The sequence below is a fragment of the Cuculus canorus genome, chromosome 8 (genome assembly GCF_017976375.1).
Source record: "Cuculus canorus isolate bCucCan1 chromosome 8, bCucCan1.pri, whole genome shotgun sequence".
In the NCBI taxonomy this organism is placed as follows: Eukaryota; Metazoa; Chordata; class Aves; order Cuculiformes; family Cuculidae; genus Cuculus; species Cuculus canorus.
This window is the reverse complement of record NC_071408.1, coordinates 26,203,842-26,220,867: the sequence shown is the minus strand read 5'-3', so window position 1 is coordinate 26,220,867 and position 17,026 is coordinate 26,203,842. Positions and strand designations below refer to the sequence as shown.

The 17,026-nt window shown below is 46.5% G+C and overlaps 1 protein-coding gene across 1 annotated transcript; it reads right to left on the bottom strand.

Annotated features, from left to right (window-relative positions):
* Window positions 1–3,678: 3,678 nt before the first annotated feature.
* LOC104060203 (vitamin D3 hydroxylase-associated protein) lies at window positions 3,679–15,404 on the bottom strand. Its single transcript, XM_009561969.2, has 15 exons — window positions 15,140–15,404; window positions 14,084–14,197; window positions 13,601–13,744; window positions 13,083–13,216; window positions 12,549–12,755; window positions 11,937–11,977; window positions 11,203–11,327; window positions 10,316–10,441; window positions 9,464–9,561; window positions 8,707–8,806; window positions 8,107–8,150; window positions 7,407–7,446; window positions 5,245–5,353; window positions 4,236–4,381; window positions 3,679–3,943 (listed from the first exon to the last, which is right to left on the bottom strand). The coding sequence occupies exons 1-15, from the start codon at window positions 15,347–15,349 to the stop codon at window positions 3,815–3,817; spliced, it is 1,767 nt and encodes a 588-aa protein (XP_009560264.2). The 5' UTR covers window positions 15,350–15,404; the 3' UTR covers window positions 3,679–3,814.
* Between the last annotated feature and the right edge of the window lie 1,622 nt (window positions 15,405–17,026).

Here is a 17,026-nt window from a genome sequence, read left to right as displayed (position 1 = left end):
ACCTCGTGTTTATGTTTATGGAACCAAACACTCTGATATGCTTTTTCAAAACAATTTAGAAAATGAGGTCTGTCAGCTGTGCTGTTCTGAAAGAATTTCAAAGACATTTCTCAAAATGCTGAAAATACAGTGAAATGGGCTGGTCCCCTCTGGAGAAGTTGTTCCAGCTGGCTCAGAGGGCTGAATAATTTTTTTTTTATTTTTTTTTTTGGGAACTCTCCAGTTTGTGACTCATTTAATCCTGGAATGACTATTGGAAGCATGAGACTTTCCTCAGTCCTTACTTACAGCTAGTAAGAAAGTTGCCACTACTTAATCTGCACCTATCCACCAACCAAGTACACCAGTGGAGAGGTGAGAGTCTGTTTCTATCAACCCTCTCTTGTAGTGTTCAGCCAGGACCCTGTTGGTTCGCCCTGAATAAACTGCAATAGCATGGAAAGAGAAACATTCCATACCAACCCTCAAATCTCTGACAGCAGGGACCATTTTCTTCCTTGACCACCACTACATCTTTCTCCCTCTTGTGGATTTTGCGCTATTTTCCTTGGGCTTTTCCATGGCCAAATGGGTTGTATGGATCCTACTTACAACTTCTTCAGCAAGGTCGAGATGCTATCAGCAAAGATGTCGCAGACAGCTGTTAGTTCTTCACCAGAAGTCCAGAAGCATTCCTACTTCTTCCATCATGCTTGGTGTCTTGAATAGGTCTGTTGACACTGAGCGACAGCAGAGACTTTCAGCATCCTGGTGGTAAAGGACTGGGACGTTCCCAGCTGCTCCATGGCTGGGTACAAAGCTTGCAGCAAGAAGTTGGGCTCTTCACTGGTCTCACCATGGGAAAGAAACGCAGAGGGGAAGCCAAACTATTTGAGTGTTAAGTAGAAGAGTAACAGGACCAAAAGGAAAAGTGAAAAAAAAAACAAAGAAAAAGGAAAAAATTGGAAAGAGCAGATTGTGACCATTCTAGGAGAGATGTTATTTGTGCAGCTGACAGCTGTTTCAGAGTGAAAGATGTACCAAACCTAATTCTTGCATTTCTCTGCTTGAAGGCTGAGCCTTGCTATGTCAAGGGGGTTCATATAATCTATTTTTTAAACATTTGATTTTAGCTACTTCAACTACCTCCTCCCTTGATACTTGCTTGAAATGAACGTCTGAGACCCTGGGGATGTTTCTGTCTGTAACGTCTTCTGCCACTTTCTGTTACACCAGAGAGGTTTGTTTGCTTCAGATACTGCAAGAGGCCAACCAACCTGTCCTAACGACTCATATTCTGCTCATATCAGTTCTGCTAAAGAGTTTTGTTTGCTTCTGCTGTCATGACTATACAAAGTTTAACCTGCAAGCTAAAGAAAAAAATGCTGCAAAATAGAGTAAACCCCAATAAAAAGGCTGGAATGCCTGATGACTCAATCTCTCAATTTTGCTTAGTTACTTATTTGGCCACAGAATGAAATGTGGGTTGAGGAGAGCAGATTTAAATTCTTATTAAAATGGGGAGGAAAGAGAAAAAGTAACAAAGACCACAGCCAGGATATTGTGTTGAAGATGAGAGAAATGAATAGAAACAAATCCCTTTTGGGCCCAAAAAGTATTTTTACTGTTTTACTTTATATTTAAAGCCCGGACTTTGGTCAGTGCCAGGCAGCTGAAGAAGCACTCTGCAAACACACAGTGCAGGTCTGCAAGGGCTGCACTGCCCGAGCCAACTGCTTATGGAGAAGGAGACACAAAAGTGTTGGAAACACAGCAGCACTGTGCCAGTGGGAGTGGGAAAGAGCTGATGTCCTCCCTCCAGCCCGGAGGAGCTCTGGAGGAAGAACTCTCCTACAAACCTGAAGTTATGCCCTACCAAAAGCCTTTCCCTCCTTGAGTTTCTGCACCTGAGCTCTCCAGACTGCTCTCAGCATCACCCTCTCTGCTTTTGCCTGACATTTATGCAGCAATACCGCCTAATATCATGGAGAATATATCTTTAGAAGGACCTTGAGTTTTACTCAGAAAAGTGCTTTGCTCTCTGCCAAGCTGAGGCACTTACCTGTTCCTTAAATTCCTAAGCAGTCCCTTACATCTGGTCCAAGCCTGTATCTCGTTTCTCCCACACCTCATCCATCTTTGATCATCTTCTGGATATGTCTCTGCCTTATTCGCTTCAGTGCCAGGAGAGCTCTGGCTGAGCTGCAGACCAGGGCTGGGAGAACCCGTGCACTCTGCTTCAGTATCTGCTGGATCATAGTAAGAACTTCCCTTTGGGTGCTGAATCCTGAGATCTAATGACGGGCTGGAGGCACGAGAGGGGAGAGCGGGACGACAGTAAATCCCTTCCAAAGAGCAGTTGGAATGCAGAGTGAAACGATGCATGGGGAAATTCCTTTCAGAAATAGGACCCTTTCAATATACGAGCAAAAGACACTGTCCTTTGCTTGCAAAACAAGGTCTGCGCATGCTCGGATTTAGTCAGGAATACTACCCAAACAAGCTACCTGTTAGTGGTGAGCTCCCATCCTCTCTGTGAGAGGAGAGCTAAAAATCCTTTGCTCCTTGCCTGACGTAGTAATGGCCATTTGGTAGATTCCTTTCATGCAGGAACTCTGTGGCTGGTGCCACGCAGCAGAGCATCTTCTGGGAGCGGTGTTGTGCCATGGACCTTCTCCCTGCTCTGTGCTGAAAGGACGCCGGTGGGTCAGGGTGAGGAGCCGGGACTCACTGCGTGATAGACCTGCTTGTGACTATGTGAGGCTGCTGGGTGACTGCAGCACCCCTGCACGACCCCAGGGAGGCTGAGAAATAACAAGAGTGGTGTTGCCCCTTGGCTCTGTGGCGCTCTCCTCCTGTGGGGGAAATACTACCTCCAGCCCAGGTGCCTGGAGAGATATGCAAGCTTGGAGAAGCCACAGATGATCACTAACGTTGATGCCTTGTTTCAAGGCACACTTGCTCATGCAAAGCGCTTTGGTCTCCTCCATCATATCCACCTTCCCTTCCAGACTCTTCCTCCACCTCGACAGTGAAAGATGGGTTGAGAAACAGCACACAATTGTTACAGTGAGGCTAGAAGCACCAGAAAGTGTGAACGGTCCAAATGTAGCCACAGAAATGCCTAAACTCAGTTTCCCCTCAAGTTCTTAGTAGCAATAATAAAACAACTCAATCTTTTTTCCCCATCGCTTAACTGGAAGAAACAATGAGGAACAGGAGTGAAAAAATACCAGTCACCACTTCTCATAGCTTATTTTTAAACAAAGAAAATTAAGCTTCCCACTACTCACTGCACAATTAAACTGCAGAACCCACTGCCACCAGATAGTGTGGAGATCGAGGGAATAAATAAGTTCACGAAGGAGAGCTTTCTTTGCAGCTATTAAAAGTGATGGCCTGATGATGGCAAGTCTGCCAAAAAGTCTCTGTGACAACCAATAGTACAGCCAGAGAGGGAATCCTGCACTCAGCAGATTACACTCTCCTACGAACATCTGCTCCTGCCCACTCCTGGAAGTAAAAATATTGGGGTAAACAGCTCTTTAGACTCACATCAAGCAACAGATGTTGTTACACTATGGTTATTGGACACCTTTGGTCCAGCATTAACTCTCTTTCCTTTCTTTTGATTATTTTTAGTCATTTTAACTCTAACAAAGAAGGACAATTTGGACAGAGATGAGATTTAGCTGACTATTTTTAAACAGCATTTATTGCCACTTTATTGAAACGGTGGTTCAGAGTCTGCAGGTCACTATCTACTTTGCTTTGTGCATCAGATGTGAAGGGCAGGGGAAGAAAAGCCATCGCAGTGAAGGCAGGTTCCCAGAAATCACACATTTCTCTTTGTGCTGTGGGCAAGTATCTCCACCTCCTTCATGAAGCGAAGGCACAGCTCCTCCTGCCATGGCAGAGCCACGCATTGGACAGCCACCGGTAGCCCCACCGCTCCTTCCACAGCCTGCAAAAATGAAGTATGGTGCTGAGTCAGAGCACCTGAGGAGGCACAAGAGAAAATGCTGTCCTTTGGCGTTATAGAAAGAGAAGGCAAAGGAAGACATGCAACGGGACAGCTGTGTGTCCACCAGCCTAACTGCACCACACACAGGGTAGTAGCAGGGTGTATGCAAACTGCATTACTAAACAAGCTCCCACTCTCATCAGGAAATGCAGACAAGCCTTGGCACAATGTGCCAGAGGTGTCACCATGCCAGTCCTAAACTTCTGCTAAGACTTAAGCTCTTCCCACCGACCTCTTTCAGCCTCTTATCCCAAGGGTCTCTGTAGTATCCTCGGTAATGCTTCAGTTCCTCTTCATCGGCTTTTGTGACTGTGCTGACTGGCACCACTCCAGCAGGGAAGTCTAAGACGTTGTATAAATTGGTATAGGAGGTCGCAGCTGGAAAAGATCAAACAGAGCAAGCAAAAAGGCAAAATATAGTGTGCAATGACTTTCAGATGATAATTTGGATTACAGGGATTGGAGACTGGACTTGAAGAGACAACAAAAATATGCTGCTTTCAAAGGGACTTCTGATGGAGAGGTTCGAGAGCCACATGGGTGCTGAGACCAGAGAGGGATCCGTGCTTTTACCTGTCAGTCAGATGGAGGTTAGATCTGCTCTGGAAGAGACAGATACGAGTATTTGATCTGATTGAGAGTCTGCACCTATGTCTCTCATATGCCAGGGAAAAAAAACCAACCTGTTATATTTTCATGATAATCCAGATGTCCAGTCCTGTAACAACTTCTTGGGGATTTTGCATTCCTAAGAGCTATTGCTAGAGAGATGGAGGACTTTAACCGTTTGATGCAAGCTATAAAAATTTCCTTTTTTTCTGCAAGTCACAGACAACTTTGCTATTTGTGAAGTCTTGGGAAACATAAGATGGCCACATTCAGAAGAGCCTGGCCTTGTACTAATGTCTACCATCCCTCTCACAACTATCCTCACAGCCACTCTCTGCTGCAAGAGTAGCTCTTAGGCTTTCTACAGGACAGATGATGCAGTTCACCTATGAACGACTGAGACAGATGTGCCATTTATGTTACCCCATAATAATCCAAACACCTGCACCTCAGATCAAGTCAGGCATGAGAAGACCCACCCAGAGGAGACCTCTCCTTTGATTTCTTTCCCAGAGGGAAGACCAAGCACCACACATGGTTTGGGAAACATCCAAGAGACCAAAATATCTTGCTGCAGCTCTGCCCACAAACACCACCACGGAGGCATTCAGAGACCCCTCAATGCAGATTACCAAATAGCTTCCCAGCGTAGCCGTGGTTAAAAGCTGGCCCCAGCATGGGGCAAAGAATCACATCCAGCCTTAGCTTCCTCCATTTAGCAATGAATTCAGTGCGGTAAGCCTAGAAGGAAAGATAGAAGAGCTGACAAACAATGTTTGTTGGACAGCAGTGGCAGATCGATGCCTACAGGAAAAAAACCTTCCTGGATACAATCAAAAAATCAAATAAGTTGTGAGCTGTGCTTTGAAAGAACCAATAGATTTTGTTATTCCAGCCTTAGGTTTCCTGTCAGAGTACTATGTGCTGCCCAGACCTAGACATTAATGCTAGGTGGGCATTTCATTATTGATTTCTTCCACTATTAACTCAATATCCTTCCTATGAACAGTCTTGTCTTCAAATTCTATTGAAAGGAGATCAACAATAGTTTGAAGAATCATGTCTAGCTGGCTAAAAAGTCAAATTTCCTCAAAGCTTTGCTTATTTTGGTAGAAGAATCTAGAAGATGCGATTATTTTCACAAAAACTTTCATTCTGCGTCAGGATACAGGTAAGAGAAAGAAGCAGCAGGGGACAGTTAGGCAAGCCTTCTCCTCACAATGCAAGAGGCACGGCTTCAGGCTTGTTCTCTAGATCCAAGAGAGATGTAGATCTACAGTCTGATTCACCACAGCTTTGCTGAACATCAGGCAATGAATGAATCCATCCTTAAAGAGGATATTCTATTACAGGGATATGTTTGTCCCATGTTCCAGCTCCTGTTCTGCACAACTTCTCACCCCAAGTTTTCTGTACAATGGTCTTCCACATCTCTCACGAAAGCCCCAGTTATAAAGCCATTGTTTAGTGCGACCTCAACTTCCATATGCACTCTGAAATCCTTCCTGCTGAAAGTTCAATAAATGAGATGGGTTTGCAGGAAATACAGTTGGTGTAGCTAACCTGACTTTCTATTGTGAGATAAAATCTGGTTGCTAGCCAAAAGTTTTGAATCAGCTCTTGTTTGCAGTAGACGAAAAAATGTGAATATGGTTTCACTAAAGAAAAACAACCCAAACTATGTCTGAGGTCAACAAATCTTTGTGAGAGTTTTCTTTTCAGTTGTGTTTGGTTTCTTGCAGGGGGGGAGAGGGATCTATTTTCACCTGAAAAAAAACCCAAACTGTTTATTTTCCAATTATTATCATCAGCTCAGTGCCCAGGAATGTTTTAGGAGTTTTTCCCCGTCCTATAACCTGTCAGACTTGATGAAAGTGGGCATGCAGATTCATCGAGTGACTGGCACTGATGGAGGTTGTGTGGTACAGGCTGGGGGCACACGTCTCTTCGGGAGGGTTGAGAGGGTGTTGCAGGGAACACAGATCCTGCCTTGTGGGAGACAGCAACAGCTCAGCTTCTTCAGCCTTGCAAAACACCAGCTGAAAGTGGATATAATTGCTCTCTATAAATAGATCAAGGACAAGGGCAGTAGTGGAAATAACAGGGAGGAGAGGTGCTATTTAAGCTCAAGGACAGGAATAAAATAAGGATAAAAGAGAAGTGAATAAACAGCATAAGAAATACAAAGGTTTCCACCCATCGGAGCAGGGAGGAGAGGACCCAGCCAACAAAAACAAACGCAAGCATAAGACTCAACTTGGTTTAAAGAGGAGCCTGATGAGTCTGTGGGCAGCACTGGACTCAGTCAACTAGGAGAACGCTTCCTGTTCTGTGTTTCTGAACTAAATGAGTTCATATGAAATTCTTCCAAGTCAAAGAGTTCACAAGCACAATTTTTGACTCCTAAGGTCTCTGCTAGATAGTTGAGGCATGGTCTTAGTCCATGACAACAGCACCTAATGTCTGAAATGAAGGGTTTGACCAAGAGACAGAACCAATAAAAAAATGAAGCCTCATCTTTAGCGGCTGTTCTTAACCTATTTCTGCTTATAAAATATAGGGCAAAGGATTATCTTTCTTCCCCATCCTCCAGTGACCTCTACATGAACATCTGTTGCCTTGAGCTCTTATCACTTCTTGCAAAGCTTGACTTTCAAAGAAAAGCCTAACTGCTTGATTTCCACATGATCCATTCCCAACTCTGAATCCATCACAAAGCTCAAAGCAATTGTTTAGAAACTTTAGGGATCTCTCACTATATTTAGAAAGGAAAAAAAAATAAAAATCATATTACCGCCACTGCTCCATGCTGATCCCAGAGGTTTTTGGCAGACCTGGAAAGGTGGCAGAGTTAATCGGCTTTGAGACTGTGGCAACGGAAAACAATTAGCAAAACGCACAGACTGGCCTTTGTTATGAGAACCGCATGAGCCTTCTGGGATCAAGCTATAAGATCACCCAGCTGATTCCGCTGGGTTGACATGTGCACAGAGGTACATAGAAAGAGCTTACATTAAAAGCATGCCACCATGTCTAGGTGGTCTGGCACCTACACAAAGGTCGCAACAGTCTTCTAGATTCACTTGCTCCCAGTCTGGTGTGTTTCTGTCTCTCCTGGGGGGCCACATACCCCACACCACATTGCACCCACATGCAGACACCTCTGCGTTAACTTGGCACGTGATGCTCTGGGTACCAGAATCCACCTGCTGGGGAAGGTAGCCCATATCTCTCTGTGCTGATCTGCATGGATTCATCCTAGCCCTGCCAAGATGAGGATCCTTGAGCTCTTAAAGTAATCTCTGGCTGTGTAGTCCTGGATAACACTGTGCTAAGCCCAGGTGGTGCTGAGGCAGCACAGACTCATCTGGCTTAGCCTGTGCTGCACAGCCCTGTGACAGAGCATTGCAAAGCACACCGGCATCTGCCCGAATGAACCAGTGGACACATCCATGTACATCCCCTTTCTATAGGGCTACTTCAATGCATCTTACCCCACTCCACAGAGAGCGCTGAGATCCCGAGCGATTCGTGGGTACTTTTGGAGAGAAGAGAATAGAATAGAAAAACTTGGGATTAGTCTACCACAATGCAACTGAAATAGCTGGATACAATGCAATTTCATTTTGGGCACACTTCTTGCTCTATCAGAAGTGGCTCTGAAGAACAGGTGTGGTTTCCAGTGGAGTGGTTTTACTCCCACATTAATTCATACACTTAATCACAACAGTCCATGCCAATAAGGCTCTAGACAACACTGCCAGTCCTGGAGAGCATCTTCTGGGTGGTGGGATGCTGTTTAGATCCTTGCCAGTGATATCCATTCTCTTGGAGCCCATCACTAGATAAGCTGTATGGCTCACAGGTTCCTGAGAATGGATCGTATTTGAACTTGCCCATGCAAAGGGCTGTCAGATCCACTTGATGAGTTCAGATTGGGTTTCAAGATCAAGTGTATTTCACGATGAGGCCCATCAGGCACTTAACATGAAGCAGCAAAGCACTCCTAGGGGGCAGCAGCCTACCTCCCTGCAAGCAGAAACTCCTCCAACTTGCAGATTTCCTTTAACACAGATGAGAGTCCACATACTTACTATGGGTTTCAAAATTATAGCCAAGATCCTTTTCACCACAGTAGGAAGCCTGTAAGTGTTGAACTGGGATTTCAGGTTGGGATCCACGATGTCTCCTTTGCTGAAAAGGCAGAAAGCGAAGGAGAAGTCAGGACAAGGCACCTGTGCCAGAGCCACAGTGACTCAGTGCTGTTTTCAAAGCAGGGTTTGCCATAGGAAAGAGTTGTTAGAAGACAAAATCTGCCTGTTTCAACCGAAAACACTGAACAAAAGAGGTTCACGGGATGTTGAGATGCTCATGTAAAAATGCTCATGGCAAAAGTTATAGAGAAATAATTATTTTACTCCCTATATTGTCAGTGCTATGCAGGCTCTGGAGTGCTTTGTAGCAGTGGGGCCACAGTGGGGCCCTGCATGTGTTTCACCTGGAAGTGAGTGAGCTGCTGGGTGAGTGGTCCCTCATGGAATTAACCCGCTGCACCTCCATAGGAAGTTCTATGACATGTGATGTTTCTCATGTGCCGTTGACTAATGACACACATAAAACCAGTTGCCACAGCACTGCTGACACATGGTATCATCCTATGATGTTATCCATGCACACAAACTGCTCTTGTGAACGAGCTGCTGCTTATGTTAAATTCATCCTTCCAGAAACTGCTCCTCTGCTGCTCATTATTCAGTTTACACTCATGAGAATATGAACACTCTGGATGCAACCACCAGCTATACAGTGCCAAGTCTCATGGACCACACAGACATGGGGGAGGTTACTCACAAGCAGTCCACCAGGTGAGCAGCTCCATCTGAGAAAATCCCTCTGGTAAACAGCTCGTCTACCACATAGTCAATCTTGGGTGGTGCAAAGGGAACAAGCTGCAAGAAACCCATTCCTGTTCAGGAGGTGACAAAGATGAATGATTCATAGAGCCCTCTGTGAACCTCCCCACCTCACTATTGAGGTGGGTAGGAAGTGGTGGAAAGCTTAGCCCCCTCCTGCTGCTGTAGGACAGCAAGAGCCCATTTACAAAGGGACCTGCGTTTGCAGCATCGGCCCGTTGTCCTTTCCCATCTCCAAAGCATTAACACATCATGACCTGACACAGGCTCCACTCCTCCATGTTAAAGAATTTTTAGAAGCTTCAAAACACTAAATATTTTAAATTGATTTACACCATTGGAAAAAACCCTACATAGAAATCCCCGTTGGTGGAACCACAGGATAATTTAGGCTAGAAGATGTCCCTAGAGGATCAACTGCTCCAACTCACTTCCCACTTACCCACCAAGGAATCTGTAAACTGTCCCTCTGTAGCTGAGAGACTGTAGAAATTGTGCGAACTGATATTTATGGTAACATCAAATATGGTGGAAATAACAGTGCTTTAGAAAAGGGGCAACTTGGAAATATCTGAATGTGATTCTCCTGTCTGCTAGGCCAGAAATATAAGGAAGATTACTTCGGTTTGGGAAATAAAATGTTGTATTAGCCTTCTTCTTGATGATCCTTGCAGCAGGGAGGGTTGGTCCCAGTTTTATAAGCAGCAAAAGTGGAGAAGGAAAGTTACTTGCCCAAACTCTGTAAGGAGCAGGATGACAACTCCAGGCAACCACAGCCATGAAAACCCACCGTATGCCCTGCGTCCTGCAGGAGCTTTCTTGTCTGCTGGATGGCTCGTTTCATGCTCGGTGAAGGCTGGAAGTAGCCATCTTCTTCATAATACCCAATTCGAAGTGGCTTTGAACTGGTGTAAATCTGTGAGAAGAGGAGCCATCACTTGCACACAGGAAATGTACAAGACTGGACCATTCCTAGAGCTTAAGAAGGCAGCAGCTGAGGTCTCCTGGGTTTGAGGAATGACAGGAGAATAGGATTGGTGGAAAGGAGAGGTGTCCAGACACAGGGCTGCAGTGGTGGTCCTTGGTATGGTCTTTCTGACACCATCTCCTGCCACGTGAACATGTCCCAGCTTTGAGGCTGCAGATGGGACAGCACCCATACAGACCACGTGCCTGGGATGCCGGGCTCCAGGCAGAGCTCAGGGGCTGCTCCTCCAGGGTAAAAGGCTGGTCTGCACTGTCTGGGTGTCAAGGACAACTGAAAGATCCCAAGGCCTGAGCCAGAAATCAGATGGTAGAAGCAGAGGGCTAATGGCAAAGGGCAAGGAATTCTTAGGTCAGTGACTGTTGGATCAGGCTTTCTAATTACAGGTGCAAGGCGAAATCCTCAGATCAGTAGAAAGAAGCTCCTTTAGGGATTGGTGGTCAAATCAATGGGCTTGTTTTGGACTTTGCTGGGAAAAGAAGGGACCGGTATCTGGCAGCTCTCATGGGGGCAAGCTAACAGGGACCTGCTAACCCTGCTGTGTGGCTGCTCATGCTGTGTGTTCTCTGTTCAGAAGGACACTTGCTTCCCTGGTCCTTCAGTATTCAGGGACATGAAACCAAACAGGAATCTCCCAAGATCTTATTTTGTTGCTGGACAAATGGAGGCATGGGATGGCCTCCGAGCCTTACCTCCTTATTAAAGGGGATGGGGGGCACAGTGGGATCCAGCCGGAACATCTCCTCACAGAGCAGTGCCTTCATGCAGAGGGCCAGGCTGTCCACATCCCTCGCCATTGGCCCCAGCATCCCTGTCACTGCAAGCACAGAGGTCCTGTCACTACAGGCAGATGGGCTGGTGCTGTCTCATAGTTACTGGTAGGGGCCTAGCATGGAAGAGTTTCAGTCAGGCCTGGGAAGAGGAACGGGGAATGAGAGTAACATGCAAGAAGTGAGCAAGAGGTCCAACAGGGACAGTCTGTAAGTCTCAGAGCAGAGGCAGCCCACCGAGGCTGACCTTCTGGGCCAGGATTCTGCAGGCACAAGGCTCATTCAAGAGCAGTGAGGACTGCAGCCTTCCTGCCAGCAGCAATAGCTGCCAGGAGCTGAAGCCACCAGAGTCTCCTGGAAGAATCTCCAGCAAAATATCCCAGGTCTTTGGGATGCACACCTCACATTTTTCACCGCTACAGATTGCACTGCCTGAACAGGCATTGCTTCAATTCTGCTCAGATTCAGCTAAAACCTACACCATCCGGACGGTGCAAAAAGGTAACATCACAAGGCAGGCCCTGATCTAATAGATCACCGGTTTTGACTGTCTATGAGACACATAATTGAGCAAGGACATTTGCTGGCATTGCAGCAGCAGGAGATGTAAGAAGCAAAGGTTTGACAGAAGTAACATATCATCTGGATGGACTTACCTGATTGCATTCCTCTGATAGGAGAAACCACACCCAGCTTGCTAGGAACATAATGGGAGAAGCAGATTAGCAGCAGCTTTAGCTGTAAGGCGAGACACTACGCGGAGCTACAGACCTCTTATTTGCCCTCAGTCAACATCTAAGAGGGCAAAAGGTCCTGAAAAGACTTGACACTTTCAAGGCTAGTAAGACTTCCATGGTCTGTAGGCTGCTATGGGCCAAAGACAGTTTTTACTGTCTTCTTTCCCTGGTGTATCTGATTTTCATCTGTGAATAAATTGCCTCTGAGAAACAGAAAACTCTTATAAGCGGAGCAGAGGCTGGAAAACATCTGACAAGGAGATGACCCTGTAGAATTTGCTTTCAGTTTCCTGGCCAAGGCTAATAAAAAATGAGTAAGTCTTTGCTGTGTTAACAGACGGAGGCCAGCATGTTTCATTAATAAATTCCTTAGCCCTAGCTCACACAAGGAAACAGCAGGTGGTAACTTAAGGAGTGGTAACTTAAACCTGGAAGAAACCACGGACACCTATTACAAAGTCCGATACAGGGCAGAGGATGCTTTGCAGCCTCCACAATGGGCGGAAGGAGAGGACAGATGTTGGGGTGTACCTGACCCTGCTGCCTGTAGGTTTGAGCCCACACAGGCCACAGAAGCTGGAGGGCAGGCGGATGCTGCCAGCTACATCTGAGCCAATGCCCAGGATGGAGCCTCCTCCTGCGATCAGAGCTCCCTCTCCTCCTGAGGAGCCCCCTGGGGTCTTCTGGTGGTTGAGAGGGTTCAGCGTCTGGCCAAAGATGAGGTTGCTGCAGTCATAGCTGGAAAGAAGATGATCAGCAGACGAGTGAGATACTCCTATACACAAACCATATACACAGGGCACAGAGCATCTGTGCGGGGATAAGCATAGAATTAATTCCAGCAGGTAGAATCAACATGAATTCAATTTATTTGGACAGCTGGATTTGAGAAGAAAGAGGAATCAAATGCAAGATAAATAATCTCAGATTGAAATGAGGAGGCAATTAATTTAATGTGGATGATTAGCTTGGACAAGGGTGGGATTTTGTGCACGCGGGCCCACCCTCTCTCAAAAGCAAGAGTCACATGTCATAGCATTTTCATGAAGACGAGCACGTGATTACTTTATCATTGTCTGTGGGATGTTGGTTTTCACGAAGGGGATTGCCCCCTGGCTCTTTAGAACCTGGACGATGACGCTATCTTCTTCCTGCACTTGGCCCAGAAACTTCACCATCCCTCCAGAGGAGACGTGGCCCTTGGGGATGGGAAGCAAAGCTCTTTACGTACCAGGAAAGATGCTGTTGGAAGCCATCACAATAACAAACATAAATCTTCATGACTTCAGCGACAAAGCTCCCACCTAACCTTTCTCTCAGGCAAAGCAGTACCTGACTACCCCGGGGAAAATGGAATCAGAGCAAGTTAGAAATTTCTGCAGAAAACAAAATTTTCATGAGAAGAAAGGCAAGTTTGCTGGTCCCACAAATACGCGGTCCAAAACATCTTTGACTTGGGGAACTCTTGGCCAGTCCTCATGAGGTGAAAAGCAGCAAGCTGGATCGCTTGTACAGGGGTAAAGACTGGGCAACCTGATCTGTTCCCAGCCTGAAGCCAAGAGGCAGGGCAATTAGGGACATACCTTGCAGTTAATGTGGTCCTTGATGCTGACGGGAATGCCATAGAGCAGTCCCTTCTCCTTCTGCTTCTTCAGTTTCTGGAGCTGATCCTCACAGCCATGAATGAAGTCTATTACGCAGTTCACCTCCCGAGTTACCTCCAAAGCCTCTCCAGAACACAGAAGAGCAGCCAGACAGATGAATGAAAAGGAAGCAAACAGTATTTAAACTGAGTTTTCAAGCTGAAAATTGAATCTCCTCGAGCCTCCAGCATTCATTATTCAGACCTTACCTATAAACTTTAGATATTTCTTGCTGGGATAATTTTCTGTCCTGGATCTGTCCTAGTTATTTGCCCATAAGCCACCCTCCAGCCATCACAGCATTGACAAATTGTAATCCCCAGCACTGCCAGTTCTCTCAGAAAATGAGCTGGTTTTTAATTTGAAAGCTCACACTGTAGGAGAGCCCTGTGACATCTCTCCCATGTTGGAGGTATCACTCACTTTGCTCATGTAGGAGTACAGGACACTTTCTGGCGACAGGGACCCTTCCTTCAGCTTCTCCACCAACTCCACCATGGTCAGCGAGAGGATATGTGAGGTCTGGGTTCCTGGGTTCTGCAAAGGGTAGGAAATCGGGTGCAGGGGGGGAAAAAACAACAGAAAAGGCTGCTGTTGAGGCTGCAAATACCCAGTTCTAACATCTGCCCAACAATGACCTTAAATGGAGAATTTTAGGACATATTCCCTGTACAAATGCAGATCTCCTACACGGTGCTGCATGTGCTAGAGTGGGGAATTTGCTGACGGGGAATTTGCTGAGTCTTACTTCATAAAACCAGAACTAAAACAGGCAGAAAATTGCTTTTTGACAGGAATGTTGCATGAACCTGTAAGAGAGGCTGGGTAATCTATTTCTGTTTACTCCCCTGCAGGCCTTCACCCCACTTCTAACTCATATACAATGTGTTGAATAGCTAAAGTTTTATAAAGTTTATTATTAACATGGCGAAAAAAATGTGTGTGGGTAGTTTGCAATCTCCCTCTCAAGAAAAGAATATCAATAGGTATTTATTATAGGCTCAAGATAAATCTCAAATCCAAGAACCTGACCTCCTAAAGTCCAGGTGCTTCTTTACTTGGACACAGGCAGAAGGTCTTTTGGTCACCAATGCATAGATGTTGTTGGGATGCAACACCTCTAGCCCCATTCCTCATGCTTTGAGGGTGGTGGGGCAGAGGGACGGAGAACAAGAGAGGGAAGGCTTGGCAGTAGGGATGGATGAGGAGAAAGAGGCATAGTGACATCTGGGTTGGTAACCTGATTGAGAGGGTCCCAAACTTCTAGCCATCTTTCATCCCTGGGATTCCCTCAACAAGTCTGTATGTAGAAATACTTCCCTTATGCTGTCTTTACAGGAGGGTTTTTTTTGTAACAACAGAGGGTGGTGACCCTTAAAAAAAATTGGTGATGATCCAAAATGTGCACGTGTCCTAACCCCATTTCTTTGGTCACCCAGAATATAACCCCTTCCTCCCTCCCACTTTCCCCCAAATTACCTCTTGCTTAAGCCTGTGAACTGCCTTCTTCATTCGCTCCAGAGCCAGATCCCGTGTTCTCCTCATCTCCTCCATCTTCTGCTGGATCTGCCTGCGTTCCAGCCATTTCAGCAGCACAATGGCTGCAGCTGAACCACAGAGCAGGGCTGAAAGGGCGCGAGGGTCTCCCCACAATGGCTCTAGGACCTGCCACAGTCGCTCTTGGGTCATGATTTCTCTTCTTCCTGTTCTGCTCCAGCTATAGACACCCAAGTCTCCAGCCTTTCCCTAAGGAGGGCTGATGAAGGCAGACTGCGATTGCCTGCTGTGCAAGACCAGCTCCAAGCCAGAGTTGCATTAACAAAGTCCAGGAATGGAATTTTTAGACCATGGACTTTGAAAGGGTCTGCCTGCCCGAGAAGCACTGTGGGTCAGGCGGCAAAACAGTGCACACAGCTCACACTGTGGGTCAGGCGGCAAAACAGTGCACACAGCTCACACTAAGTGTTTGGGGAGAGGTTGTCCCCCAAGCCACTGCCTGCTGCTCTACTTGGTTACACAGAGGGCACAGAACTGATAAAATGAGCTGAATGCCTGCAAAGCTCAGGTGTGGGCTATCCCTACTATAACCACATCCAATAATTAATTAGCAGTTAAGCCTAATAACTAACAGGTGTTCAGCTACCATCTCTGTCCCCAAACAGCAGAATGTGCAGCCCTCTGAGCCTGGGACAACATTGGCTGCTTGTCCTGGGGAACCTGGTACAGGGGGTGAAATTGCACCTATTGGAGAGGAGCAGACTCAGGAGAACCAAGAATATGAAGGTGATGCAGGACACAGTGACTCTGGAAAGACAGGATGGAAGTAGCTATGTGAAGATGCCTTCAGAGAGCACAACTGATCCGTGTTATTTTCAATTCGACTCCCTTTGAAAAGGATTTTGGCAACTCCGATTAGGGGGTGAGCACTTTTGGGAAGTCCTCTCTGATGGACCCAGTATCCTATTCACTCTCCAGTTTCTAAGCCATCTTCTAGCCAGCACAAGGCAAAGGAGCTGGACTATGCAGCCTCGCCAGCCATGGGAGCTGCCCAGAGCAATGGGTGCTCCCCATCCATGCGAACATCACCAACAGTACAGAAAAGAGGGTCATAAAAAATGAAGCTTATCTCAAACCTTGAGGGTCTGAAAGCCCACAGGGAAGGAACAGATGTTTCTGAAATTTCATTGCCAAGATATAAAGCAACATTGCCATATCTGGAGATGCGCTGGCTCTGCTCCAAGAAGTAGGGTAGCAGAGATTGTAAAGATGATGCATCTAGGGTAATCATTACTCTCTGGTCTCGTCTGGTGGGTTCAAAGCCAGTGATCACGCTGTTATCATGTTACCTTGCCTGTTACAGATGCTGCTGATGGGACTATTCTCGTGGCAGCAGGGAGGCAGCTCAGGGAAGAAGCAAGACCTCACAGGGAAAGTGGTTGCTGACCAGAAAGGTGAGGAGGATCATCACTGTTTGGCCAGAACAGAGAGCAAAAACAGCAAAAATCCTCAATGTGGATGTCACTAGCCTCTCCCCATGGACTATGTGGATGTGGTCTTCACTGCCCTGTCCCAGCCTTAAGCTTCCTAGCTGCCACTCCCTCTGTCTAGGCTGGACTCGGAGCAGCCTGTAGTTGGCCCTTTCTGGCAGACTTGAGGTTCTCAAGTGCCCAAAGCCACACAGCCACTTTGGCCCTGCCCGGTGCTGTGTCCCTCGGCACAGCTCGCCACAGGCCTTTGCTCAGGGCTTTCAGTGAAGACCATTTACTGGTTCAGGTTCACTGGCTTCTCCATCGTTTGGACTCCTGCACTCTATCCACCTCTGTGCCAGGGAGAGAATAGTTAAACTAAGAGAGTGATGCAGTCCTT